Genomic DNA, 27,952 nt, shown 5'->3' with positions numbered 1-27,952 from the left:
GGGGCGGGGCCGGGTGTCGTGCGGTCAGCCCGCCGGAGGCCGAACCTGGCTGAGGAGAAACCAGTGGGACCCAGGCCCGCGGCGCCTCGGCCCTGAGCAGAAACGGTAGGGCGCGCCCCACCCGGCGGCCAGGCGGAGCCACAGATGCCGGCCTCGGCCCCGCCGCCCCGCCCGGGTCCCGGGCCGCCTCCGGGCTCGCATTTCCCGCTGCTGCTGTTGGCGGTGCTGAGCGGCCCGGTGTGCGGTCTGGTTCCCCGCTCGGTGCCCAGGACCTCGCTTCCCGTCTCCGGTAAGGCGCGGGCGCCCTCGCCCTCAGCCCTTTGCGCCGCACCCAGGCGCCGCCCGCGGGTGCCTACACCCTCCTGCTCCCCGGACCCAGGCAGCCGCATCCTGGGCCCCTCCGCGCCGGCCATCCCCGCCCGAGAGCAGGCGGGACTCTCACGCGGTGCTGCTCCATCGCATCCCGGGCCGGGCCTCGCGCCTCGGCCCCCGCGACACGCCCAGGCGGCTCCCGCGGCCCCTTATTCGCAGAACCGCGGGAGGGTTAAGTCCGTCGCGGTGCAGACATGGGCACTGAGGCCCAGGGCGGGTTTGGGGGTTGCAGGAGGCCATCTGTTCTCAGTTCTGTCTCCCTTATTATCCTCCTACCAGACATGCACCTGTGTCGGTCACGCCAGTTTGGTACCCATCCTGGCTTCCAAACCCGGAGATCTTCCATTCCATTCTGTTCCACCCACCATTCTTTTGGTGACCAGCTCAGCATTTCCAACTGCCCACTTCTCAAATTCATTCGCACATCATTCATTAGTTCTATCCCTACCCCCGTTTGTCCTGCCCACAGCCCTAATACTCCCCAACCCACTTCCCAGTTCCCTTCCATCTCTGACACCAGCTCCCATCCCCCCACAATCCGATCTATCACAACCCCAATTTCCTAACGTTGCCTGCTCTCCCTACCTGTTCCCTCCATTGAATGTTGGGAAACCCGCTCAGTGAGTTGACTTAAAATTCTGTTTAAATGATTTTTAAAGTCTCCAGAAAGAAAAAAGGAGGAGGGAGATGTGGTCCTTTCAAAAGCTGGGCAAGAAGCCAGGGGATGCCACAAGGTTAAAAGTGGTCATTAGAGTGATTCACACTTGCAGCGGTTCTCAACCTGTGGGTCGCGACCCCTTTGGACGTTGAACGACCCATTCTCAGGGGTCGCCTAAATACATCCTGCATATCAGATATTTACATTATGATTCATAACAGTAGCAAAATTACCATTATGAAGTAGCAACGAAAATAATTTTATGGTTGGGGGTCACCACAACATGAGGAACTGTATTAAAGGGTCGAGGCATTGGGAAGGTTGAGAACCACTGCTTTAGCGGCTTTCAGCTGAGGTGGGCATGAGTGTGGCTGTGGGTCTTGTTTTCTTCTCAGTGGGCATTGAGTGTTAGCACTTTGGGCAGACAGAACCAGTGAAGCTGAGAGTACAACCTGTTGGCAAAAACTCTGAACTAGTTGATATTAATTTAGTCTTAACTTCAGACCAGTGACATTTAGGATGTTTTGAGTTGAGAGGACAAATGATTGGAGTGTGGGCTTTCAGGTTGTGCTGGAGCAATAGCCACTACGTAGAGTTGTGATTACCAGGCTGGGTTGATGTCCAGGGACCCAGAGAGGTCCAGATGGCAAGGTGGAGCAGAGCTGTGGATACAAAAGGAGGTTGAGGGAACCAGGGCTTATTCTAAGCATGAGAGAGACAGCACAGTCATGAATATGATTGTAGGGAGATGGGTGGGGCTCCGTATATCAGCATATCTAGGAATGAATGGCTGCTGGCCATTCTATCAGTCTTGAGGGTAGCTGAGCAGATGAAACAGGTAGAATAGAGTTGTATTGGTGTGGGAATAGGATCCGCAGAGCCAGACATTGAGCTAAGAAGGTATGCTAATTTATTTATCTTTAAATAGATGAGAGGATATTTTTTTCCCATTGCTTTTTTTCTTTTTCAGAGAGAGTGGAAGGGAGGGTGGGAGTGAGCAACAGGGTTAATGAGGGAAACATCGACATGAGAGTGACATAAATAGATAAGAATTTTGAAAGGTGATGTGAGATTTAGATTTGGTCATAATAGAGCTCATACTTAAGGAAGGAAGGAACAATTTGTATAAACTATGTGTCAGATGCTTCCACATGTTATTTCATTTAATTCTCTCAATAACCCTGGATGGTGGTATTTACAGATGGGGAAAGTTATGCTCAGAGAGGGCAAGTAACTTACTCAAGATCATACAGCTGGTAAGTGAACGAGCCAGATTTAACCCTGGGCTGATCCATTTCTAAAGCATATAGTCTTGCCCACTACACTCTATACTTCTTTGCTTTTTGGGTAGAATGGAGGTGGGAGGAGATCAAGGGTTTTGGGAGAGAGGAGAGGTAGTCTCCTAATGTGTTAGTGAAAAGAGTGTAGCATTTCCCTTCTAAGTAAAAGGAAGTTATTATTAAGTAGTGTTTTTTTTAAAAAATATATTTTATTAATTTTTTACAGAGAAGAAGGGAGAGAGACAGAGAGTTAGAAACATTGATGAGAGAGAAACATCGATCAGCTGCCTCCTGCACATCTCCCACTGGGGATATGCCTGCAACCCAGGTACATGCCCTTGACCGGAATCGAACCTGGGACCCTTCAGTCCGCAGGCCGATGCTCTATCCACTGAGCCAAACCGGTTTCGGCAAGTAGTGTTTTTAAAGGGAAATTTAGAGAGGAGAGCACTTGAAGCTTTTATAGATATTTTCAAATTGTTTGTCATGTTGCTATGAATAGATTTTACAGACTTAATATTTATGTTGTTATTTTAATAAAGTGTTCTATTTTTATAGAAAAAGCATACTTGACTGCATTGTGTGCTAAATATTCTGGCTTCATCGGTTATCTATCTCTGGGAAAGTTACATGGCCTGTCAGGCTCTGTCTTTTCCCCCTGTTGGCTGATAAATAAATGGAAGAAAACAAAAATTGGCTCTTCTGGCCTTGTGGACCTATCCCTTCTGAAGCGATGGCTGATATCACTCTTCCCTCTCTTTCTGCCAGAGGCTGACACTTATCTTACCCGGTTCAGCGACCCTCAGACATACAATTACTCTGTTCTTCTTGTGGATCCTGATTCCCATACACTTTATGTCGGCGCCCGGGACACCATCTTCGCTTTATCTCTGCCCTTCTCAGGGGAGAGACCTCAAAGGGTGAGAGATGAGAGTGGGAAATACCCCAGAGCATGTGACTAGATCTATGGTTTTATGGGAGGTCAGGAAGGGGTGTTGTGGTAGGAGGTGAAATGAATAGGGCAGGCCATCAAGTACATTATCTCAGCTGAGAGTTTTGGGGGGTCATGGTGATGGGGGAGGGTGCGAGGGAGGTTCATGATGATGGGAGGAGGCCACAGTGACAAGTTTTAGGTGATAGTGGGCAGAGGAATCATTAGAATCACATTCATCTAGGACAATAGCTTTCAAACTTTTTTGATCAGCCCTTAATAAGAAATATATGGTATATTTTGACTCCGTACACAAAGTGTGTACTTGAACCAATATCTACTCTCCTATATGAGATACATTCAGATATATTTTGATAAAAGTAATGTTGGCTGTGATTTCACAATTGATTTTATTACTTATGAATAGCTGGGGACCTCCAGTTTTAAAAACAGTGCTCTGGGGGTGAGGGGTGTCTCTGCAATTCCCAAATTGATGGAGGTTGTGGAACTGTGTTATCTACCCTGACTCGGGAGGATTTCGGGGAGAATCAGGGGGAAATGTTCATTCCTCCTTTCTCAGATTGACTGGATGGTGCCTGAGGCCCACAGACAGAACTGTAAGAAGAAAGGCAAGAAGGAGGTAGGTGTAAATCTGGGTCCTGTCCTGAGTGTCAATTGAAACGTTGGCCCAACCCTGACTCTGTCAGTCCCCTGCAGTGCTGCCATCCCAATGGGCCTAGGCAGGAACTCTAACACCATACCATTACCCATCATTACTGACCCCAGATCTGCATCTAACTGGCCTGTGAATACCCTACCTTTCCTTGTACCTGCTGCTTCTGATTCTCTCTAACCATCTCTGACCCCCAGGACGAATGTCACAATTTTGTCCAGATTCTCGCCATTGCCAATGCCTCTCACCTCCTCACTTGTGGCACCTTCGCTTTTGATCCGAAGTGCGGGGTTATTGTGAGTGACAGGGGTGGGAGGAAGGGAAGGGTCATCTGTGAGTGACCATGATGGGGGGCATGCTTAAGGCAACCGATGTGCATGATAAGCATTGGGGGTGAGGGATGTCCTCACAGGGTGGAGCCTTTGCCACTGGAGAAGGTACGAAAAGGTGGGGAGGGGGGTTGTCTGTAGAAGGTAAGTTATATAAAGTCTAAAGGGAGATGTAGTGGGACAGTGAAGGAAGTTAGGGATGCTAGCTGAGCTGGGGAGAGGAGAAATCCAGGAGAAACTTCGGAGCTAGTAACTCACGTTCACGTTTCCCTTGTCCTATGTATGCTTTCTCCAGGCAGCCTGGATACATTTCTTTTTTCTTTTTTCTTTTTTTTCCCCCTGAGTCCATTTCTTAATCAGCACTGTCCATGCCTGTTTCTTCCTCCCATGGCATGTAACTCTCACCACCTTCTCCCATATCCACTGCCAACTTCACTGTATGTGGGCTGTGACCCTCTCCTCTCATGAGCTTCTGAGGTCACTGCCCACTAAGTAGCATCTGCTGGCACCATACTCTGGATCGATCTTGCCTTCAAGTGGCTGCTCTGTCAGCCATGTTTTCTTCCAGGTCCTGTTCATTGCTGCTGAAGCCCTGGCATTTCCACCCTCACACCCTGGCAGGTTTGGGACATATTTACCCTTAGTCACATCCAGGCTGGTCCTGGCAACAAAAGTCCTTGGGACTGTGATATCTCAGGAAGGGTCTTGATGTTTTTGAATCCTCATCTTTTCCCATCAGTTATCCAGTAGTCAGTCATTGATTCTCTGGTAGCTCACCTTTGTGACAAGGCCCGAGGATGAGTTGAAAGCCTCACACATCCTTTGCGTCCAATGACTTCCCTTCCTACTCCATGAAGCAATAGGAGTGAGTGCAATGACTCCTTTTCCTGACCCTGATCTTTAACTTCAATCTTGACTTCACCCTTGTGAAATCTTCAGTAATCCTTGCCACCTGGGTCTAGTCAGTGCTTATCTCCAAACCTCTCTCTGTTAAAGGCCATCCTCATATCTCTGGCTTAGAATGCTATAATTGTATATACTCAATATATAGCCAGTCCCTGTGGGCTGCCCTTGGGCTTATGCCAAGTCCTTTTCATAATGTAAATGATAGGCTCCCTGCTGGGTGTGGATAGCTCCCTCATCTTGTCATTCAGGGAGGGTTTCCTAGGGCAGGTGGTATTGAAAATCTTTATATTTTATCAGGTAATATTGAATCTCTAGTTTTCCTATAGTCCTCACAAAGCTCACAAAGTAGCAGTAGAATTGTCATTGCCATATTTGTCCTTTTTGAGTCTGTGCAGGCTTAGGGAGCCCATAGGTATGAATATCAACCATGGCTTACAGAAAATAGACTTACTCCCAGCTAATCTCCCAGCTATTCTTCCTTGGCTCTCTGAGGTTGGACCCTAATGGCTGTTAGGTATCCAGGCAGAAAATGCTCTGGACATACCTGTCAGGATTGGCATGACTTGGACCCCTGGCCAATCTCAAGGAACATCAGCACCCAGAGTAAAATCAGAGGTCTGTGATCTGCAGCCCCATGACTTTCAGCTCTTTTTCTGTACTTTCTATTTAGCAGGCTCATGAAATGAAGGACTGTCGTTTTGTCGAGGCTTGTTTTAGGAGAATATAGGGCACAGAAAGATCAGCTGTGTTAACCCTTCATGCCACATACCAAGATTGCCCTCTAGACTTTCTGGTTGCTCTCGTCTGCTTTTACCTGCCTGTCTTATCCTATCTGCCCATGCCCATCTGCTTGAACAAGTTCTTGCCTTATCCTTAATTCTGAAACTCCCATGTTCCAGACTGATGACTTTGAGACTATTCATATCTATTTTCTGAGAACTTTGACTAGCTAGCTGCTCCAGACACAACAGCTTGCTCAGAGAAATGAAGGTTCTTACACAAGGAAGTTCAAGCACTGGACCTATCATTTCTAGCAACGTGGAGTGCTGCCCTTCAGTGATAGCTCATTAGCTTTTGGAGGTCAATGTTTTAATTTGTTTTGTTTAGGGAAAAAAATGATAGACTTACATTACAACAAGACTTCACATTGAATTGAGTATCTGCTTTATCCCAGACATGGTACTGGGTATTTGACATTCATGATTGAGTTTAATTCTCATCACCCCCTTATAATATTTAGGTGTTATTTCCTTCCATTTTACAGGCAGTGAAACATAAGTTTAGAAAACTAGGTACCATGTCTAATATTATATATCTAGCAGAGGCAGAGCCAAGATTCAAACCCAGGTTTGTCTGGCTCTGCTCCACCACTCCCACCCTTTAGTCCAACCTGCAGTACAGAAGACCTTACCTGGCTTTAACTTCTTGTGACATTTGACCTGTTTCATGTAACAGGGACCATCTCTCCCCACCCCACTGCACCCCTCCGCCCCCCAACCACCTGGTAAGGTCCTTTGCTAAGACAAGAAGGATGGATTCCAGTCCCACAGCTCAGTGAGAGCCTTTCACCTAGCTCTGGCCTTCACCACAACTGATGTGCTCATTCGCACAATGATGATACAATGAAGAAGCTCAACATTCAGAGAAAGAATGTAATAGAGTAGTCTGGCCCCTTTCAGACCCTATTGAATTCAATTTTGACCATACAGTAATCATAATCTGTTTAGTTAATAGGAGGCTCACTTGCTCAAAAGCTATAAACCTAGATAACGTAATGATTTTATTTGAGGAAACTGGAAGAGGACTAGTTTTGACATGAAGACTTTGAAGGGCCTGATGAGCCATCTCTGTGAGGAAGTCCAGCAGTCAAGTGCAAATGTGGACTAGAGTTGGAAGACTCAGACTTGGAGAGTTTGGGGATTGATTTGCATAGACCTGGCTGACAACATAATTAAAGTATATGTGAAAAGGACTAAGATTTTGTTTTTTAGGATTCATAGTTAGGGGCTAGAAAGAAGAAGAGAAACAATCAGAGGAGATAGAGAAACAACAATTATATAGGAGGAGGGACTCTAGGAAGGTATAATTTGAAGAAAGTCAAGAAATAAAATATTTCAAGGAGGAGAGTGAGTCAATAGTAGCAAAAAGTAACTAAAGATTAAAGAGAATGAAAATTGAGAAAAGGCTCATCCTTTTTGTCCTTGGTGAAATGTAAGGGAGTAGTTTCAGGCATAGAGATGGGAAAACATAATTTGTTTTCTAGGAATAACAGGTGATCCAAGTTTGGTTAGAAGAAAGAGTTTCTTTTAAGAAGTATTAGAGAATAAGTAATTTGGGCTAAAGAGTTTCTACTCCAGGCAAAGGTGGGCCATTTTGTCATTCTCTTGCTCAAAAATTAGTCAAATCAGTGACTGATAGACTAGGAATATTATTCTGGGGTGGATATGTAGAGTTAATTGAGGATGATGGTAGGCAGTGTGGCAGAAAGGGGGTTACTGCCATATTTGGGGTTAGAGGGGACATAGCAGGTTTTAACCATGTCCCTAAAGTGCCCACACAACTTGGTAATCTCTTACTGAACTGTCATCTTTCTCCTCAGGCTAGGAACCTCCCACTGCCACACAGGTAAGGTGCTTAGTCCTCCATTCCAGAAAGCTCTTTGACCCAGTATTCACTTTTGGGAATCTCATATGACATCTGATTTTAACAGGCCTTGTCCAAGACTCTCTCCATAAAATAAAATATTGTTTGCCAATTACAGCAAATACACAAGCAGTCAGAATGGACCAGTAGTGTACTTATACTCAGGGGACATATATCTGCATTGCAGCTCCAAATACCATTCAGGTTATTAGGCTCCAGCAACATCATCCATCCACACTAGTTTGTGAGCCAGAGATATCCTGACACTTCCATGCCATAACTTTGATTCCCAACCAGCCACAGTTAACATTTCCTGTTAGTCCTAGGTTGAAATCATCCTTGATTTCTATTTTTAGTTATCTTGAAGCCTCTCTTAGTGTATGATGCCTAGCTAAGGTAACTTCTGGCTGGCTCTTATACCCTTTGCCCACACCCAGGTCATTCCTCTTGGAATTTCTGGATGAAGAAGGCATTAAATTAGCAAATCCTCAAATTCTGACCTGAGTGGAAGCAGATTTTCTTCCCCCTTCTCTGTATCCTTGGCTCTGGTGCTATCTTTTATCCTTGGGGTGGGTGTGGGCCAGTAGTGTACTTATACTCAGGGAACATATATACTTAGGGGAAAGGATGGCCCTTCTCTTTAGACCTCTGGGCTTCAGATGGTCCTGTTTCAGTCTCTACTTTTCTTATTCTTCCTAAGGGCTTCAGACTTCAGCAGGCCTGCTCTCATCCTCCTTGTCCTGTAGCACATTCTCCAGCCAGTTTCAAACCCTACAATTTCAGAGGAAAGATCTCCCGTTTAGCCTCTCCGTGTCATCTAGGGCCATCTTAGGTGCTCCTTCATTAGAGCATGTGGTGGTTGGGTATTAGGGGATTGAAGGAAGAAGAATAAACTAATGAAAAAGGGATGGCAGAGATGGGAAATGCAGGATTGGGCAGGGGAACAGGAGTAACAGACTGGGAATATGGGGATGGTAGCACAGGAATGGGAACTGGGCTTTTCCTTCATCTGAACATCTTTGTGATTTTCATCAGGAACCCTATGACCCCTAAACCAATTGCTCCCTTCTGGTCTGTAGGCCGTGTCCAGTTTCCAGCAGGTTGAAAGAATTGAGAGTGGCCGGGGGAAATGTCCTTTTGAGCCAGCTCAGCGGTCAGCAGCTGTAATGGCTGGTGAGTGGGAGAGATAAGAACCTGTGACTTCTTGCTATAATTGCTGCCTTCCCCACCCTGCTGTTGGAATTTCTGTGTCCTTTCTTTCGTTTCCTCGGAATGTCTATTATTCCCATGTCTCTTTCTAGCCTTTCCTATTCTCCCCAGTGTGCCTGTGTCCTGCTTTTCTCCAGAGTACTATTTCCCTGGGTTCTCCCTAAAGAATGTGTTCTCTGCTAACCTCATCCCCCCCCCCATTTTTATTTTCTTGTTTATATGAGGACTCTGCTACAATGCATATTGTAATACACTTGGAAAAAAGTATAAAGAACATACGAACAGAACTGTTCGAAAGAACTTTGTGTGATGATATGAATGCTCTGTGTCTTTGCTGTCCAAAGTAGCCACTAACTACATGTGGCTATTGAGCTTCTAGTGCGACTGAAGGAAAGGGTTTTGGGTTCTATTTAATTTTAGTTTAAATGTAAGTAGTCACATGTGTATAGTGGCTAATATATTAGCAAAGGTCTAGAGTATCTACTTAGAAAACCACTGTTAATATTTTAAGATATTTCCTTTTAGCCTGTTGTAATGTGTATGCAAGTGCATATTTTACTGGACAGTTCTTTGTAGCTCAGAGGAGTTAGTAATGACTATTCAGTAAGTTCCTGCTGTTACTTCTTTTCAATAAGCCATATAAGTTGCTCCAGTGTTGAGTGGTTCTTTCACAGTTTATGTGTAAATCTTTTCTGGAGAGTGACTGCTTAATTCTTCGGTAGCCACAAAGTGAATTGTTTGTGCCCCACACAGTGTGTATTTTAGATTAGAGGACTCCACATGCACCCTCCAAATTCAGTGAGGATCTAGCCATTTTCTCATGATAGTGTAAAACAAGCGGGTTAGTAGAAATTTTATGTTTTTGCATATTATAAAACTTTTAAATGTCATGCTACATGGGTATAATTTTGAATTTTGTTATGTAACTTTATATCATAGGCATTTCTGTATAATTTAAAAATCATGCTATCACTCATCCTGTAAGCATACAGTAATTTAATGAAGCAACTCCATATAATTTCTATAAATTAATTTTATTTGGTTTAAGTTTTTGCTATTATCCATTAATTACTGTAATGAACATTTTTGTGTACAAATATTTATCCTCATTTTAGATTGTCTCCTTAAGATTTCTGGAAAGAGATTACTATACCAAAGGGTGTGAGCATTTTATGGCTCATTATCTGTTGCTAATTGGGTTTTTAGAAAGAGTGTACCAATTTACACCCTAAGTCAGCATTAAATGAGAGTACTTTTTTTCTCACATAAATTTCACCAGAATATTTTTTTGTCACTTTAAAAGATCTTTGAGTCCTGACTGATGTGGCTCAGTTGGTTGGGTGTCATCCTGTGCACCAGGAGGTTATGGATTGGATTCCTGGGCAAGGGCACATGCCTCGGTTGCAAGCTCGATACCTGGTGGGGTTGTGCTGGAGGCAGTCAATCAACATACTCTTACATTGATGTTTCTCTCTCTCTCTCTCTCTCTCTCTCTCTCTCTCTCTCTCTGCCTCTCTCTCTCTCTCTCTCTCTCTCTCAAAACCAATAAACTAGTCTAAAAAAAGATTGGTGAGACTAAAAATAGTACCTTGTTTTAGTTTGTATTTCTTTGAATATTAGTGAAGTTGAACATTTTTCGTGTTTTAGTACTATTTTTATTTCTTCTTTCATAAGTCCTCTGCTTACTTTCTTGGGTCAATTACCGGTAGGATATTAAGGTTTCACTCTACATGTTTTCCTTTCTAATTACATTTTTAAAAATATATTTTATTGTTTTTTTACAGAGAGGAAGGGAGAGGGATAGAGAGTTAGAAACATCGATGAGAGAGAAACATCAATCAGCTGCCTCCTGCATACCCCCCCACTGGGGATGTGCCTACAGCCAAGGTACATGCCCTTGACTGGAATTGAACCCGGGACCCTTGAGTCCACAGGCTGACGCTCTATCCACTGATCCAAACCAGTCAGGGCTCTAATTAAATTTTTAAAGCAAAGTCCTTCTTCAGTTAGAGAGCTGATAAAAACTTTTTTCTTAATTTTTCCCCCAAACACAACATTTTGATTTTTTAAAAACTTATATTGATGAATGACATGAGATGGAGACCTAAATTAATGTTTCCCAACTAGCTAATCAGTTGACTCATTCATCATACTGTTTTTTCTTTCGTCACTGACTTTAGCTGTGAACTTTGTTATAAAATTAATTTTTATCTATACTTTTGCATAATGTTTTATGAAAAAAATTGGAATATAAGATCTAACAATAAAATTTTTCTTATATAGGACTTCATAGGAAAGGTCATAAAAGCTATACAAATTAAATAAATTTTAGTCAGATAATTAAGGAGTTTTTCTGAAAAGAAATAACATAAATGTTTTGAAAGTGAACATAAGTATATATATAATAAATACAATATTGGGTTGTCATTTTTATCATTCATCTATAGTTGATATTGATGAGACCTTGTTTATACTCAAGCATATTTGAATGAAATAGTTTAATCGATGGTTTATTTTTCTTGACTTTTTATCAAGCTTGTGTGGCAAAATTCTGAGCCAGTCATTGGGAACATTAAGAAAGATAGTGGTTGTGAATGTCTCTCTTTCTTAGAAAATTTTTTTTGTTGTTGAGAGTATTACAGATATTTCCCATTTGTGAATCTCTTTTTAAAAAATAAGATTTTAAATTGATTTTTAGAGAGAGAAAAACATCAATGTGAGAGCAAAACAATCAGCTGCTGGGGATTAAGCCTGCAACCCCAGGCATGTGCCCTGACCAGGAATGGAGCCAGAGACCATTTGGTACATGTGATGGTGCTCAATCAACTGAGCTACACCAGCCGGGGCTGTGAATATGTCTTGATTCTACATAATTGTTTATCAGCAACATGACGTCTCAATTGCAACAATTTAAGATAATCATTTAACATACTTTCTTTTTTTCAAGCAGTAAACTTTAAGTACATTCAACCTTCTGCTTGTAGTTTCTCAGTGTTCCAGTCAGCAAGTGGATTTGCATTAGCATGTGGTTCAAGGGCACAGATTTCTTAAAGGAGATCATTGCATGATAAAGGAAAATTTCAAAAAGGAGTAACATTTTCAGAAAGGTTTCAAGTTTTCTTTCCAAATAATGAAGTTGTCTTTTTTTCCAGATAATGATGTTGGCTTTCATCTGATAACTGATGGAAGTGATCAGAAATCTCTTTCTACCAGTTTAGAATGACTAGCTTTAGACAGTTAACATACAACCTCCATGTCTCTTTCTGTCTCATTTCCATGTCACAGTCAATACCAATATAAATTTTTCTCTCAAGTTCTAAACTTTATAGGGTTATAATTTAAATTTTTTCTTGACCTGAGTAGGTGCCAGTATTTAGTCGGAGCTTTCAATGTTGATCCATTTTGCCCTGCTACCCTCTGATTTGAAAACAGTGAAATAGAAATAGTGCCACATTAGGTAGGAGCTAGAACCAAAATTCCTAGTTATGAGATATAAAAATCTCCTTAAAGATAATAGAGATATTTTGAAATAAAAAGTTTTAGTAATGAAAATATTATTAGACTATAATATTTATTAATATGATATAATAAAATAACATTTTAAATTATAAAACTTACAATGTGCATTGTAGAAAGTTGAGAAAATGTAGGAATGTTAAAGAAGAAAGTGAAAGGTTTATTTGCAATTCAGTCATTACCAGGTAACTACTATTATTTTAGACTACTTTCTTCTGTGTCTGTCGGTGTGTATATTTGTAATAAATTGGGATTATTATGCATATTTCACTTAGTTATATACTAAACATTTTCTTGCCATAGAAAATAATTATTCAAAACATGATTTTTAGAGATTACAAAGCATTTATTCATATATATATATATATATATATATATATATATACACTGTATAGCACAATTTAATTATTCCTATAAAGTTATACATTCAGATTTAAAAACTATTGTTTTTATGAATAATACTGTAGAAGAAATCTTTTTACATAAATTCTTCACATAAATGTCAATAATTGCATATGAGTAAATCCAAAAAGTAGACTTGCACGGCCAAAGGGTGTAAAGATTTTTATGGTGCTCGATAGGTTTTTTTCTAAATTCCTTTCCATTTAGTCCAACAAACCATGATGAGAGGGCCTGTCTCACTGCATCCTTGTCAGTCCCAAGTGATATACGTAATAAAGCATATAAACAGTGACTACTTCCAAAGACTAATTTGATGTATTTTTTCCTTGCATCTCTATTAGTGAGATTGAACAACTTTTCACTTGTTTATTGGTACTTGTATCTCTTTTGGGAAAAGCCTGCAAAATTGTGTCTTCAAATATGACATTTATTTCTATTGCAGATAGATAAAATTAACAAAATTATCTCATTGTCTCTATTTGCACTGTTCAGATTTGGACATAGTGTAAAATATTTTGACAGTAACATTCACATTAGCCTAAAACACCAGCAGTTCCTTCCCAGTCTCCTTTGTAGGGTCTTTATCTTCTGCTCATCAATGTTGGGGCTCATTAGATTTCCATGCAGGATCCTCTTCTGTTCTCATTCTGTGTGGTTATGATCTCAACCAGCCCTGTGGATTCTGTTTTCACTGCCTTCTGATGCCTCCCAGACCTTATCTGGAGCTACAGACCACACATCCAACTGCCTTCCAGGCATCTCCATTTGAATGTCCCAAAGAAGTCTCAAAGTCAGCATGTCCCAAAGCTTATCATCTTCACTCACCTCCCCCAAACCTGCTCCTTCATCAGTTTCCCCTCTGCTGAGTGCTTACCCACCCAGGTCCCTAAGCTAGAGATAGCAGTCATCTCTGGTCTTCCTATCACATCCTATTAAAAAAACAAGAGGGGGTTTTATCAAGAAGAGCAGAGGGAGGGAGCTTTGTTCTTCCTCTTTAGAAACCTGTCCTGAGTTTATATCATTTCCTTTTGGTCTCATTGTGTCTTGTGTTCCTGCATCTGCCAAGGAATACTGCAAACGTTCCAGATGCACTGGGTGCTGCCAGCCCACCTCTTAAATCCAGGTGTATCTGCCCCAAGGCTAGCATTCACACACTGAAACAGGACAGCTATAGGGTCAGGTCAACAGAGGAAAAGGTAAATGCCACATCTCCAACTACCTAATTATGGCCTGATAATAGATTGTGTTTTTAAGGAAAATTATCTAGCTGCCCCAATCCTTAGATAAGGAAATGTAGGCTATTAGGGTAGCAGCTATTTAATCTGTAAAGCTCTGATCATGAGAAGAAAAGGAAGTGGAGGAAGGAAAGCCAGGGTATGTTTAAAATAGTTTTTTAAAAAAATATATTTTTATTGATTTCAGAGAGGAAGGGAGAGGGAGAGAGGGATAGAAACATCAATGATGAGAGAGAATCATTGACTGGCTGCTTCTGTCCCCCCCGTCCCCCGACCCCCACTGGGGATCGAGCCCACAACCAGGACATGTGCCCTTGACCAGAATCAAACCTGGGACTCTTCAGTCAGCAGGTTAATGTTCTATCCATTGAGCTAATCCAGCTAGGGCTGTTTAAAATCGTTTTAGAGCTAATGAATGATAATTCCTATTGTAAACCTTTAAAGGTGAACATTTTGATAAGAAAGTGAAAACTTGAAACCCCAGGGGAGTGAAATATTCATTGCCATGACACTTAACCCTAGTCTATCAGTGTTATATTCTTACACATCTGGGAAGCCTGTGCTCACAGGCTTATATCTGGGCAGGTAGAAATGTGGATTGACTTCCACAAATAATTGTGATTCTTCATCTTTTGCAACTTTCAATCTTTTTTTTTTTGTATTACCAAAATGAAAATATCTCCATTTTTTTCATTAGAAAATTAAATGATGCTAACTATAAAAACCATTCAGTGAACACAAGAAGTACACAGGAGAACGTGAAAATCACTTATAGTTTCATTAGTCAGAAACAAACTTCATTAACACTGTAGCGCTATATCTCCTTCAACAATCTTTTCTATATCTGCAGACATGTATACATATCTTTAAACATCAGGTTGAATTGTACCCAGTGTTTTGTTCTAACCAGTTTGTTTCCTAAACTCAACACTGTGGGCATCTTTCTCTTTTGCACATCTTCTTTTGCCAGTAGCAAATGTATATTTTAATGTCTACTGACTTAATCCATCCTATCCTATCTAATAATAGAGAAACATGGTAATTAACCATAACTTTGCTACCCTTCCCATCGGCTAATCAGCAAGATATGCAAATTAACTACCAACCAATATGGCGGCCGGCAGCCAGGCAGCTGAAGCGAACAGGAGGCTTGCTTGCTCCTGTGAAGGAGGAAGCCAAGGTTCCCCGCCTGTTGCTGCCAGCCTCTGAGCTGCAGTCTAAGAAACAATGTCACAATTATAGAAGGTAAATAAACCCCAGAAACCTGCTTTCAGCCGTCAGAGTTGGAGCGAGCAGGACCGCATGAGTGTTACAGTTATAGAACCCAAACAAACCCAGATACCTGCTTTCAGCAACTGAGGTCTCAGAGCTGGAGCCGAGCCTCAGAGCTAAAGCCGGCTCTCAGTTCCAGTGACAGCCATAGAAGGTAAATAAATCCCAGAATAAAAAAAAAGAAAAAAGAAAAAAAAGGAGAGGTTGGGAGCTTCAGTCACCCGCCAGCCTGAAAACGGCCCTCAGCCCCTCACCCAGACTGGCCAGGCACCCCAGTGGGGACCCCCACCCTGAAGGGGGTGTGACCAGCTGCAAACAGCCATCATCCCCTCATCCAGGCTGGCCAGGCACTCAAGCGGGACCCCCACCCTGATCCGGGACATCCTGCAGGGCAAACCAGCCGGCCCCCACCCATGCACCAGGCCTCTATCCTATATAGTAACAGGGTAATATGCAAACTGACCCTAACAGCAGAAGGACTGGGAATGACTGGTCACTATGACACACACTGACCACCAGGGGGCAGATGCTCAATGCAGGAGCTGCCCCCTGGTGGTCAGGGCGCTCTCACATGGGAGGAGCTCTTTTCAGCCACAAGCCAGGCTGATGGCTGCCAGTACAGCGGTGGTGGTGGGAGCCTCTCCTGCCTCCTCAGCAGTGCTAAGGATGTCCAACTGCAGCTTAGGTCTGCTCCCTGCTGGCAAGTGGGCATCCCCCGAGGGCTGCCGGGCTGCCAGAGGGATGTCTGATTGCCATCTTAGGCCCAATCCCCCGGGGAGCGGGCCTAAGCCAGCAGGTGGTCATCCCCTGAGGTGTCCCAGACTGTGAGAGGGCACAGGCTGGGCTGAGGGATCCCCCCTCCCACCCGAGTGCACAAATTTTTGTGCACCAGGCCTCTAGTTCAGTAATAATCCACCAAAAACTGAACATTCAGGAATATTTTATTATATGGACAGTACAACAAAATACTTGGAAGTGAGACTGTCCCGGAGAATCTAGGACATGGGGTGATCCTGTGTCCTCTAGATTCTTGCCCTCATTAACTGATGGCCGCTGTTGTTTCTCTGTGTTTTGTAAGATGGTTGCAAGCTCCTGGGTACACCTGAAACCCTGCTATTTCCTCCCAAAGTGTCTGATCCCTTTTGTAGTCCCTTAGTGTCAGTGATCCTCTGCTACTCCATCCTGAGTGTGCTCCTCAGCAATCTAGGCTCCAGAGTTGCTGAGTACCCTTGATGATCTCTTAGAAAGTTTGGGACCCGTTACCTCTATCTATCGTTGGGTCCTTGCATGGTTAACAGAGGTCCTTTACTATTTGCAGAATACTCATGATTGTCTACACACACACGTACCCCAAACCATGCTGCCAACATATTTATAACTGTCTCCACAACATCTCCCTCCATTCTCAGGTTATCCATGACACAACTTCTACCAGACTTTTGGTTTTAGAGTGTTTTATTTACAACACTTTTAAGGAAATTTTCATTCCAACTTTGGCTTTTTTATCAGCTTTTATTTCCCCTTGGAAATACAGAGGACTGGCTTATTTGCTGCTCCATTTTGTGCCAGGACTTGTGCCCCGAACCTGGTTTCTCCCTCCTGAAACCACTGCAAGGAAATAAATCCATTTTATAATCCCTCCACCTGAGGCAGCAATTGAAGCACATGGCCCCATGAGAGCTATCCCCAACTGTATTGAATGCCAGCCTTGGGCCAGGCCCTATCTGGGCAGGGTTCAAATCCCAAACTCCCTAGCTCCAACATGCTTGGATTCTTATCACAAACACAAATCACAAGAGAGAATACAGTGGGGTCTTGACTTATGAGTTTAATTCGTTTCGAGACCGAGCTCATTAAGGAGCTCGTTAAGGAGCTTGTTAACTCAAATTACTCTGTCAACTCAATGCAAAAAATAAGCCGAGAGACAGCTGGTATCTCAAAAAACTTGTTAGTCGGGACACTCGTAAGTCAAGGCCCCACTGTATAGTCTCCCCTCCACTCCCCTCCCCTCCACTGTTTCTAACCCTCCACTGTTGCCCTCTGAGGGCTCCTTACTCTTTTGCTCTGCATAACGTTTTTAAAATAGTTGTTATCTTTCTGGTGCCTGAGGAATGCAGCTTTGCTCCACCATGACTGTTTTCCCTGTAGTGGCTCTACTCTACAGCTACTCTAAGTGGGTGAGCCCCATGGTTCCTGCTGGAGTTTCTGTGCACCAGCTTCTGGCACACCAGCCTCTCTTGCTTCTCCATCCTCTCTGACTTGATCTTCTGAGTTGCCTTCAGTAACTTCTCCCCTAAGCAGTGGTCGGCAAACTGTGGCTTGCGAGCCACATGCGGCTCTTTGGCCCCTTGAGTGTGGCTCTTTCACAAAATACCGACTTCTGCACATTGGCCACGAAGTTTCAGTCGTGCTATACATGCACACCTGCACGTGGTATTTTGTGGAAGAGCCACACTCAAGGGGCCAAAGAGCCGCATGTGGCTCGTGAGCCTCAGTTTGCCGACCACTGCCTTAGAGGATGGTGTTCTAGGGCTCTCTTCTCTCTTTTCCTGTCTATGACGTTTACGTCATGACTTAAGCATGAGTCCCAATTAGCCTGACGTGGCGCTGCTGCCTGACTCCTGTTTAATTGCCATCCAATATCTCTGACCAGATGTCCTGAAGGTTCTTCAACATTAGCATGTCCAACAACTAAGCTCACTTCTTCTCCAGCCACCTCCTTTATGGGCCTTCTGTCATTTCCTGGTTCATAATATCACCATCTACTGTCATCCATCTTCTAAACAGGAAACCTTAGAGATACACTTTATTCCATTCTTTCACACCTCATATTCCATTGATTTTCAAACCTTGTTAATGGACTCTACCTCAGAAGTATCTCCCATGACCAGTCCCTTTATTCCCTCTGCCCCTGCCTTAATTCAGGCACTCCACTCTTGCCTGCACTGTGTGAATGGCCTCTTAAGTAGCATTATCTTCTTAAAAACCGAAACTGATTATGTCACCTGTCTTCAGGAAAATCTCTGCAGTTTTGCTGTTACCTGTAAGATCAAGTCCATGTTCCTGGTTTTGGCAGAGTCATCATGATTGGGTGCCCATCTCTGCACCTCCAACTGCACCTCTGCTCGCTTGCCTGTCAGCTCCTGTATCCCATCGGCACTTCAGCCTGGGGAGTAGCCCACATCCCTAAAAATGGCATCCTCCTTCCCACATGTTTGTGGTCCTCCCTGAAGCCCTTCTGCCTGGCAAATGCTCATTCTTCAGACCTGGCTCAATGTCACCTCTGAGATGCTGCTACCCAGTCAGAGGTGGCTGGGCTGTCCTCTGTGCTCCTGCACACGTCTGGGCATCCCCACCTCTTGGCATCCACCTGATTAAACACTCAGATGAGGGTTCCTGGGGGCAGTGATGTGCTTAACACCTGGCACAGTGCCTTGTATGTAGTAAGTGATAAAGTAATGGAACTCTGTTCTCTCCAGAACTGCTGTCCCCCGTGATACACAAAACTCTGAGGAGGAGGGGACTGTGACCATTTACTCCTCCAAATCATTTTCTCTGGCTCATGTCTGAGCCCTTGGCAGTGGTACTCCGAGTGGCTATAATGCTCTCACATTCAGCCCAGAGCTGTACCACTCCCTTCTCTCCCAGGAATCTGCATCTTGATCAACTCCCCAAATGATGTAGTATTCTCTAAAGTTGTGACTAGTTCCAGAGCAGTGTACACCCACTAACGTTCAGAAAGAATGCTAGTTCCTTCAGACATTTACCACAGGGGGAGAACCTAAGTAAGACTGGGACTTGCTGCAAAGCAAACCTCCTTCCTGGAGAGTAGCAGTATAATTAGTATATTACAGGGTAGAGAAATCCCTAAAACAAAGACAATACAAGCAAACCAACCAAAAGCCTGATTTCCACAAGAGTAGCTTTCTTCTTTATATATCGGTTTCAGAGAGAGGAAGGGAGAGAGGGAGAGAAAGCTAGAAGCATCAGTGATGAGAGAGAAACACTGATTGGCTGCCTCCTGCATGTGCCCTATTGGGGATCAGGCCCACAAGCCAGGCAAGTGCCCTCATCAGGAATTGAACTGTGACTTCCGGGTTCATGGGTCGATGCTCACCCATTGAGCCACACTGTTCAGGATACTAGGGCAGCTTTCATTCTCCCTTCATATACATTAACATTCTGGCACTTTCCTCTAAACACTGGTTCCCAACTCTGCCCTGGAGCACTTTATATCCAGGATGATTTTAAATGAGGGAATCCTCTCCTGTGCTTAGCAGTGCCCTGCACTTAATGGGCCCTCAGCCCCTGAGAGTTCCTACCCCTGCTTTATCCCTGCTCTGCCTGTGGCCCGTTTTGCATCCTTCAGCAGGTCTCACAGCTCATCTCCTCCCTGTCTCCCTGCAGGGGGGGCTCTCTATGCTGCCACTGTGAGAAACTTCCTGGGGACGGAGCCGATTATCTCCCGGGCTGAGGGCCGTGCTGAGGATTGGATTCGGACAGAGACCTTGCCATCCTGGCTTAACGGTGGGGAGAGGAAGAGGGGTACTGTGGGGACAGAGAGGGTGGGTGGAAGCTGGGTGGCCCCTCACTGACTCTGTGGGATCTGAGGCCACAGGTCTCTCCAGCTCCAGCCTTTGTCGCAGCCGTGGCCTTGAGGCCAGCTGAGTGGGGGGATGAAGACGGAGACAAGGAAATCTACTTCTTCTTTACGGAGACTTCTCGAGCCTTTGACTCATACGAGCGCCTTAAAGTTCCTCGGGTGGCCCGTGTGTGTGCGGTGAGACTCCGATCCCAGCTGTCTGTCTGTTGTCTCCTGCTCTGCCTGGCATCTGTCTTTTCTTCTCTGGGTCTCCGTCTTTACATTTCTCCTCTGTCTCCATTTTCCCTGTCTTGACTTAATTTCTGGGAGCTTAAAGAGTATGGGGAAAGGGCTCTAGCCTCTTTAACTCCATAACTACCCTTGTGACACAGTGTCCCTAGGAGCTGTAGAGGTTAAAGGTGGGAATTGTTGACAGACCTGGGCTCCAGACCCTGCTCCACTACTTCCTGCCTCTGTGACTTGGGGCAGGTTCTTTAGCATCCTTATAGATGAGGATATTGATGATGCCTAGCTATAAGGGTTGTTTTGAGGCCTAACTGAGATAAGGTATGTAAAGCACATAGTATAGTACTTCGTAAGTGCAACAATGAACTTAGACCCCGTCACTGTGGCCATGTCTACACCCGTATCATTCCCTACTGCTAACTCTGTCTGTATTTCTACATTGCATTTTTTTTTGCGTCTGACTCTCCATCTGTCTTTGTGTGGGGGAAACTTGTATTGGTCTCCACATTCTCACTACAATGTTGGTCTTCTAAAGAGAAATGCCCATGCTCTTGTCACCCCAGGGGGACCTTGGGGGCCGGAAGACCCTCCAGCAGAGGTGGACGACCTTTCTGAAGGCTGACCTGCTGTGTCCAGGGCCTGAAGATGGCCGGGCCTCTAGTGTCCTGCAGGACATGGCTATTCTTCGACCTGAGACTGGAGTGGGGGCCCCCATCTTTTATGGCATCTTTTCCTCCCAGTGGTGAGGGGGTCCTGGTATGGAGGGGAATTACAGAGTGGGAGATAATGTGGGGCTGGCACCTTTCAGTGCTGTTTCTTCCAGAGGGGGTGGCTTCTCCCAGGAGCCGGCTGCATGGCTCCTATGCATTTCTTATGGCTCATCTCATTTGACAGGGGCTGAGTTGTCACCTAGTGCTCTTCAGATATCTGGCTCCAACCTGTGTCTCTTCCAGGGAGGGGGCTGCCATCTCAGCTGTCTGTGCCTTCCGACCACAAGACATTCGGACAGTGCTGAATGGTCCCTTCAGAGAGCTGAAACATGACTGCAACAGGGGACTGCCTGTCATGGACAATGATGTACCCCAGCCCAGACCTGGAGAGGTAAGGGGTCTGGGGCAGCTCTTCACCCCATGCCAGAATCGCCTCATTAGAGCAAGAGCCCAAGTAAGCATCGCGGATACTTCAGGCCCCTAGTAAATGTTGTCACCTATCCTGTGTTTTTCGTAGTGCATCGCTAATAACATGAAACTCCAGCAGTTTGGCTCCTCACTCTCCCTGCCTGACCGTGTGCTCACCTTCATCCGGGATCACCCCCTCATGGACAGGCCAGTGCTTCCAGCTGATGGCCACTCCCTGCTGGTCACTACAGATACAGTCTATCTCAGAGTTGTGGCCCACAGGGTGGCCAGCCTGTCAGGGAAAGAGTATGATGTGCTCTACCTGGGGACAGGTATGTTTAGTAGCCAAGTACATTGCCCATCCCATGCACACATGTTCTTGTCAAGGAGAGGGTTGTATACTTACAGGTAGAGTCCCAGGCACAGGTACATTGTGTCATTATGTCGTGCCCTCTGCCTGCTTCCTAGAGGATGGACACCTCCACAGAGCTGTGCGGATTGGAGCCAAGCTCAGCGTCCTTGAGGATCTGGCCTTATTCCCAGAGCCACAGCCAGTTGAGAATATGAAATTGTATCAAGTGAGTCATAGATTTTGGGGAGTTTGGTGGGGAGACATCTGAGCTAGCTTGTGACTCTGAAGTCTGGGAGATGCAGCATAGTTCTCTTTTTTACTCACTTTCTCTAGAACTGGCTACTGGTTGGATCCCGTACTGAGGTAACACAAGTGAACACAACCAACTGTGGACGTCTCCAGAGCTGCTCAGAGTGCATCCTGGCCCAAGACCCTGTCTGTGCCTGGAGCTTCCGGCTATATGCGTGTGTGGCCCATGCTGGCGAGCATGGAGGGTGAGTGTGGCTGCCCTGGCCTCTTGCCTGCTGTCACAGCGCTCTGACCTCTCCATATATCTGCCTGTTTCTGATCTGTTCATGCTGCCATGTGTGTTTCTTTTACTGTCACTGTGTTTGTCAGTCCCTACTAAATCACCTGTTTGTCCATCATGCGGCCTTATCCATGTTCCTGCCACTTTGCTGGCCCTGCCCCAGACCATGTGACTGACTTTCATGCTGCCATACACTGCTCAGTGTCCATGTTATAAAAGCTCCTAGAATGGTTTCCACAGCTGCCCACTCCCTCTTTCCTGCCTTGAAATACTCTTTCCTGTTGCCTTCTAGAACTCTGCATTCTCCCAGTTTTCCTCCGTGTCTCACCAGCCGTCTCCCTTTACTCATTCCTTTCCATCCATTTTCTGAATTTTGATATTTCTCATGGTTCAGTCCTTTTTTTTACACGTCTACGCACTCTCTCGGTGATATTATTCCCATTATTTTCAACACCAACTGAGTGTTGTTGACAACTACAGGTGTATCTGTAATTGACCTACACAATTCCTTATCCAACTGCCTACTTGGATGCTTTATTAACTGCTCAAATTTAGCAGGTCTTAGCATGCACTGTTGTTTTCTCGTTCTTTCACATGGTTCTCTGAAGGGACCTCTGTGAATCCAGTTGCTCAAGCTGGAAATTGCCCACACTATATTGCAGTTGGTCCTGACTCTAGCTCCATCTGTTATATCCTCTGTCCACAGCAACTTCTCTTTTTCTCTACTGCTATCACCCTTGTCCTAGCCATCATCATTTCTTAATTGGATTACTCTAATAACCTCCAAATTGGTCTTGTTTTGTCCATTTGGGGATCCCATCATCCATTTTCCACTCAGCAGTTAACTTAAAATCATGTGCCACATTGAAACATATCCCTGACATTATATTCATCTACAATATTTAATTATATATGTGTATCAGATAAGAACTCTCTTAAATTTCAAACATTCAAAAACTATATAGTATAATCAATTTCTTTTTATCTATCACTCAGCATCAACATCCACCAACTGACCAGTCTTGCTTGATCACTATCTTCACTCACTCCCAATTGTTTAAAGAAAATCTTAGACATCATATCGCTTCATCCCTAAATCTTTCTATGTGTATCTCTAACACAGAAAGGCTTTTAAAAAATGTAACCATATTATCATTATCATACTGCAAACTCACTTTCTTAATGTCATCAACTATCTAATCAATGTCTGATTTTCCCAATAGCATATACTTAAAGATAGTTTGCTTAAGTCAGGATCAAAATAATGTCCATCAGTTGTAATTGATTGATATGTTTCTTAAATCTCTTAATCTTTAATTGAGATTTGTTTCAAATGAGTAATTTTTAATTGATTGCTTGGAAGGTATTTTTTGAGACTGACTTCATGAATTCCTATTTTGAAGCCCAGTTAATTTACTGTATATTTGTGCATATTACTAAATCCCAATCTTACAAATATTTTAGAAGTAAAAGTACTTGTTTTTTGGGAATTGATTTTGGTTAAGAACTTTGATCTGGTATTTTAGTTTCTCTTGGGAGAACTTTGACACATCTCACATGAAAACAAGTACTTTATTCTTTCCTTTATTGTTTTAGTATTCATTAAAATAAGAATTTAATTGGTGTTGGATATCCTGTGTACTGGAGCCTTGGGGTCTCCTCCACATATATATGTATGTGTGTGTAGGATGTGGGGTGTGCATACATGCCAGTATACTTCTTAGTAATGTGAGAAATGACCAAGCTGGTACTTCTGTGCACTCTACCCTTCATACCTCAATTCATATAAGGGAGAAAACATAGACCATGAAGTTCCTGTGGCTATAGCCACATCTATGGCCTTCCCATGTTCCCCACTGTCAGCTAGACTAAGCAAACTTGGTTTTACCCAGAGACTTTCACATATTCATACTAGTCTCAGAGCTTATTTCAGGGGCTCCAATTCATGTTGAAGGAATTCACACTCAAGCGGAATCTACTTTTGGTTGAAGCTTTGTGTGTTCCACCTGGTCTTCACTGACAGCCCACTAGAGGTCTCCCTGGCCTCCCTCCCTCCCTCTGGTAGTGGTGCCAGGAAGTTCAGAGTGAGCAGCAGTCTTGCTGTCCTTCTGTCAGACACAGCCCATTGAAATCCTGAAAATACCAAGATTATATGATTTGAAACAGATCTGTTAGCGGCCAGTACATACCAAGAGTTGTTGAAGAAAGAGTTCCTATATAGAGATGAGCAGCATTCTGAAACAAAGTCATCTCACTGACCCTCACAGAATTTTGATTAACTTTTATAGAGAAGTCCTCCCTTTCTTTTAAAAGAAAAAAAAAAAAAAAACAACCCAGACCACCGTGTAGTTTTAATACTTTTTTCAGAGAAATCTTATGGTGTGGACAGTCAGCTCTATTTCTTGGAAGTTTCCAATGTTTTTTTTAAAGCACACCACCAAACATCCTTCCAACAGACCTAGTGCAGATTTAATTTTCTATGGTCTGCTAGAACGTATGTAGAATTTGACATGTTAATCGTCATGAGTCGTATTGGGGGAAATTTTAATGATGAGAATGTTGACTGATAATTCCAGGAGTGATTAATGAGATGATGGGAGATATAATGAGTGAGTGAATATTCTGTGGTACTGAGGAATATAGAAGGGAATATTGACACTGGATTTATCAAATATTCTCTTCTTTGTAGGCTGGTCCAAGACATAGAGTCAGCGGATGTCTCTTCTTTGTGTCCTAAAGAGCCTGGAGGTCTGTCTGATTTAGGGAAATGTGGGTGGAATTGGGTGGAAAGAGGCTAGAAAGTTGTCCATTTTGGACCCACTTTGAAAGTTGGATCCTGGAAGCTATGGTAGCCAGTGACCTGGGCCTTACCCTTTTTGGGAATCTCCTTTTAGCTTTGCCCCCATGGTTCTTTCTCAAATGTGATCTCTCTCTTTGTTTCTCTTCATCAGCCCTCCACCCGCCGGCCTATAGCCTCACTATCTTTTATGCCTTTGCTGTTTCTCTGCAGAACACCCAGTAGTGTTTGAAGTTCCCGTGGCTACAGCTGCGCATGTGGTCTTGCCATGTTCCCCAAGCTCAGCCTGGGCATCCTGTGTGTGGCACCAGCCCAGTGGAGTGACTGCTTTTACCCCCCGGAGGGATGGGCTAGAGGTGGTGGTAACCCCAGGGGCCATGGGTGCTTATGCTTGTGAATGTCAGGAGGGTGGGGCAGCCCGCGTGGTAGCGGCTTATACCTTGGTATGGGGCAGCCATCAGGGCCCCTCAAGCCGGGCCCACACTGTGGGGGCTGGACTGGCTGGCTTCTTTCTGGGGGTTCTTGCAGCATCCCTGACTCTCCTTCTGATTGGTCGACGTCAGCAGCGAAGGCGACAGAGGGAACTTCTGGCTAGAGACAAGGTGGGCTTGGACCTGGGGGCGCCGCCATCTGGGACCACAAGCTACAGCCAGGATCCTCCCTCTCCCTCTCCTGAAGATGAGCGACTGCCCCTGGCTCTAGGCAAGAGAGGCAGTGGCTTTGGTGGCTTCCCTCCACCTTTTCTGCTTGATCCTTGCTCGAGCCCAGCCCATATTCGGTTAACTGGGGCTCCTCTGGCTACATGTGATGAAACATCCATCTAGGGCTGGGTGAGTGGCCACTAGTGCATGACTGGCCACTGGAGTGGTGTGACCATTGAGATGTTGGGGTCACTGGAATGGAGTGACCATTGAGATGTTGGGGTCACTGGGTCTGGAAAACCTTCATGGCTCTGAGTTCTCTTGTCCTTTGAGTGATCACTTGACTTCAGTGTCAGCCCTCTCTGGCCCTAGATGGGTTCCAGGCCAGGCCTTTGTCTGTGTCCTGATTCCTGATTCCCATGAGAGATCAGAACTTCTCTCTGCAGTGAATCAGGGCTTTTCCCACCCCTGCTCTCTGAACCCCAGTGACCCCTTCAGTCCTGGCCCATTATTTTGGGCCCATAAATTTGGGGAGGGGCATAGGACATAGCTATGACTTTGCCTTCTGGTTTGACCCTGGCCAGAAGGAGGAGCTATGGAGGTGGTTGGAAGCTAATGTGCACTGAGTCCTTGGAGTGGTTTTGCTGATTCTTCCAGTTAGTCTAATTCTCTGTGGAGAGTGCATGATCCCCCTCCACCTCACTTTTCCTTCTTCCATGAAAGAGCATGTGTGTATATATGAGTGTTCATAGGACACCTGCCAAATGTGCATGAATGATGGGGCCATTGCTCAGGTGTATTCTTCGGGTTAAGGAGGGGGAAGGTTGGGGTGGGGGGGTTGACTACAGAACTTTAGACCCTATAGCCAGTGAAGGAATGGCTTTCTAAAAGGAAACAAACAACTGCCCCCACTCCCCCAATCACTTCTCACAACCCTTCTCTTGAGTTGAGAAACACTCCCAAAGAGGCCTTCTGGGTGGGAAGTGTAGCAGGACAGGTGACCCCATATTTCAGTTTGTTTTTGCCTCCTGGCTGCCACCACTGCCATGCACAGCTGCTCTCTTTCTCTGGCTGGAGTGCAGGCTGGACCCCCTTTCTTTTTGGCTCTCATTAAAAATAAATTTCACAACATTCTAAATATTAGGGAACAACAAAAGTGGAACAGTCAGGAAATACAAGCAGTGTAAAGATAAGTTTGTATCAGTGACTTTACTCAGGTTGACACCCTTGCCCTAAAGCAGTTAGTTCTCCAGTGGGGGTCCATGGACTCCCTGAAATCATATGCAAAATGTTGTCTGTATATGTGTGTCTGTGTTTTTTTTTGGGGGGTGGGTGGATGCTTTATTGCTTTCATCAGATTCTCAAGGCCTTAACACAGTTAAAGGACCACTGCCCCCAAGTCATGACACTGTTGACTAAGCTGAGATGGTACCACTCAGCAGCAGCTCTCTGCCTCGGCCCACCTGCTCTGTGGCCGGCCCCTGGATTTGCAGCTCCTGGAGGCCGTCTCATTTCTCCAGACCCTGGAAGCTGAGCTCTGTGCATATTTGAAGACACTATCAACTCTCACTAAACTTAAAGACTTCTTCCTGCTTCACAGCTCACAGATGCTTTAGGCTTCTCCTGCTCGGTCTTGGCCTGTAAATGTGCCTCATTCATCCCTGATGAGGGAACCCTGCCCCAACCCCCCAGAGCTCCAGTGAATGATCCAGCCCTTCCCAGTTGAAGTTTTCAGCTCTACTTTCCTTGGCAGCAGCTGTGAATTACCCAAAAGAGTCCCCTTCGGTTTGGACTTGTCAGTGGCTATACCCTAATAAGTGTATGATCTTCAGCAAGTAATCTAACCTAGGAACATTGGTTTACTCATCTGTAAAGTGGGGATTATAATACCTACCTCAAGGTTGCTACAAGGATTAAATGAGAACATGTAAACAATAAAGCACTATCTATACCAGTAGAGGTGGTTGTGTAAAAATTGAACTGTTCCGCCATAATCATATAGCTTAACCAAATGGTAACCATGACACATGTATCACTTTAAGCCCCATTTGGTGCAAGGAGGGTCATTGCCTCACACAGATGTCATCTCTGGCCAGATCTTAGCAGTCAGTGTATAAGGCCCATGGGAGACAGAGCCTGAGGTTTATTGTAATCCTCAGATGTCTGACCCTAGTGACCTTATTAGTCCTTCTCTGTGGGAATGGAGGAAGCTGTGTGTTCTTGGGTTTGTCCTCATTTTACTCTCTCAAGGTTATGCATTA

The 27,952-nt window shown here is 44.5% G+C and overlaps 1 protein-coding gene across 1 annotated transcript; it reads left to right on the top strand.

Annotated features, from left to right (window-relative positions):
• On the top strand, nucleotides 1-27,647 carry LOC308526077 (semaphorin-4F). The gene is made up of 14 exons (XM_081101048.1): nucleotides 1-289; nucleotides 3,079-3,230; nucleotides 3,822-3,881; nucleotides 4,112-4,210; nucleotides 8,872-8,965; nucleotides 19,834-19,953; nucleotides 20,055-20,206; nucleotides 20,818-20,996; nucleotides 21,208-21,355; nucleotides 21,482-21,704; nucleotides 21,841-21,950; nucleotides 22,058-22,218; nucleotides 24,943-25,001; nucleotides 25,264-27,647. The coding sequence occupies exons 1-14, from the start codon at nucleotides 145-147 to the stop codon at nucleotides 25,872-25,874; spliced, it is 2,313 nt and encodes a 770-aa protein (XP_080957174.1). The 5' UTR covers nucleotides 1-144; the 3' UTR covers nucleotides 25,875-27,647.
• The last annotated feature ends 305 nt before the right edge of the window (nucleotides 27,648-27,952 follow it).

The sequence above is a fragment of the Myotis nattereri genome (genome assembly GCF_964212035.1).
Source record: "Myotis nattereri genome assembly, chromosome: 10".
Classification (NCBI taxonomy): domain Eukaryota; kingdom Metazoa; phylum Chordata; class Mammalia; order Chiroptera; family Vespertilionidae; genus Myotis; species Myotis nattereri.
Note: the sequence above shows the minus strand (reverse complement) of the source record. Positions and strands in the feature narration are given on the sequence as shown.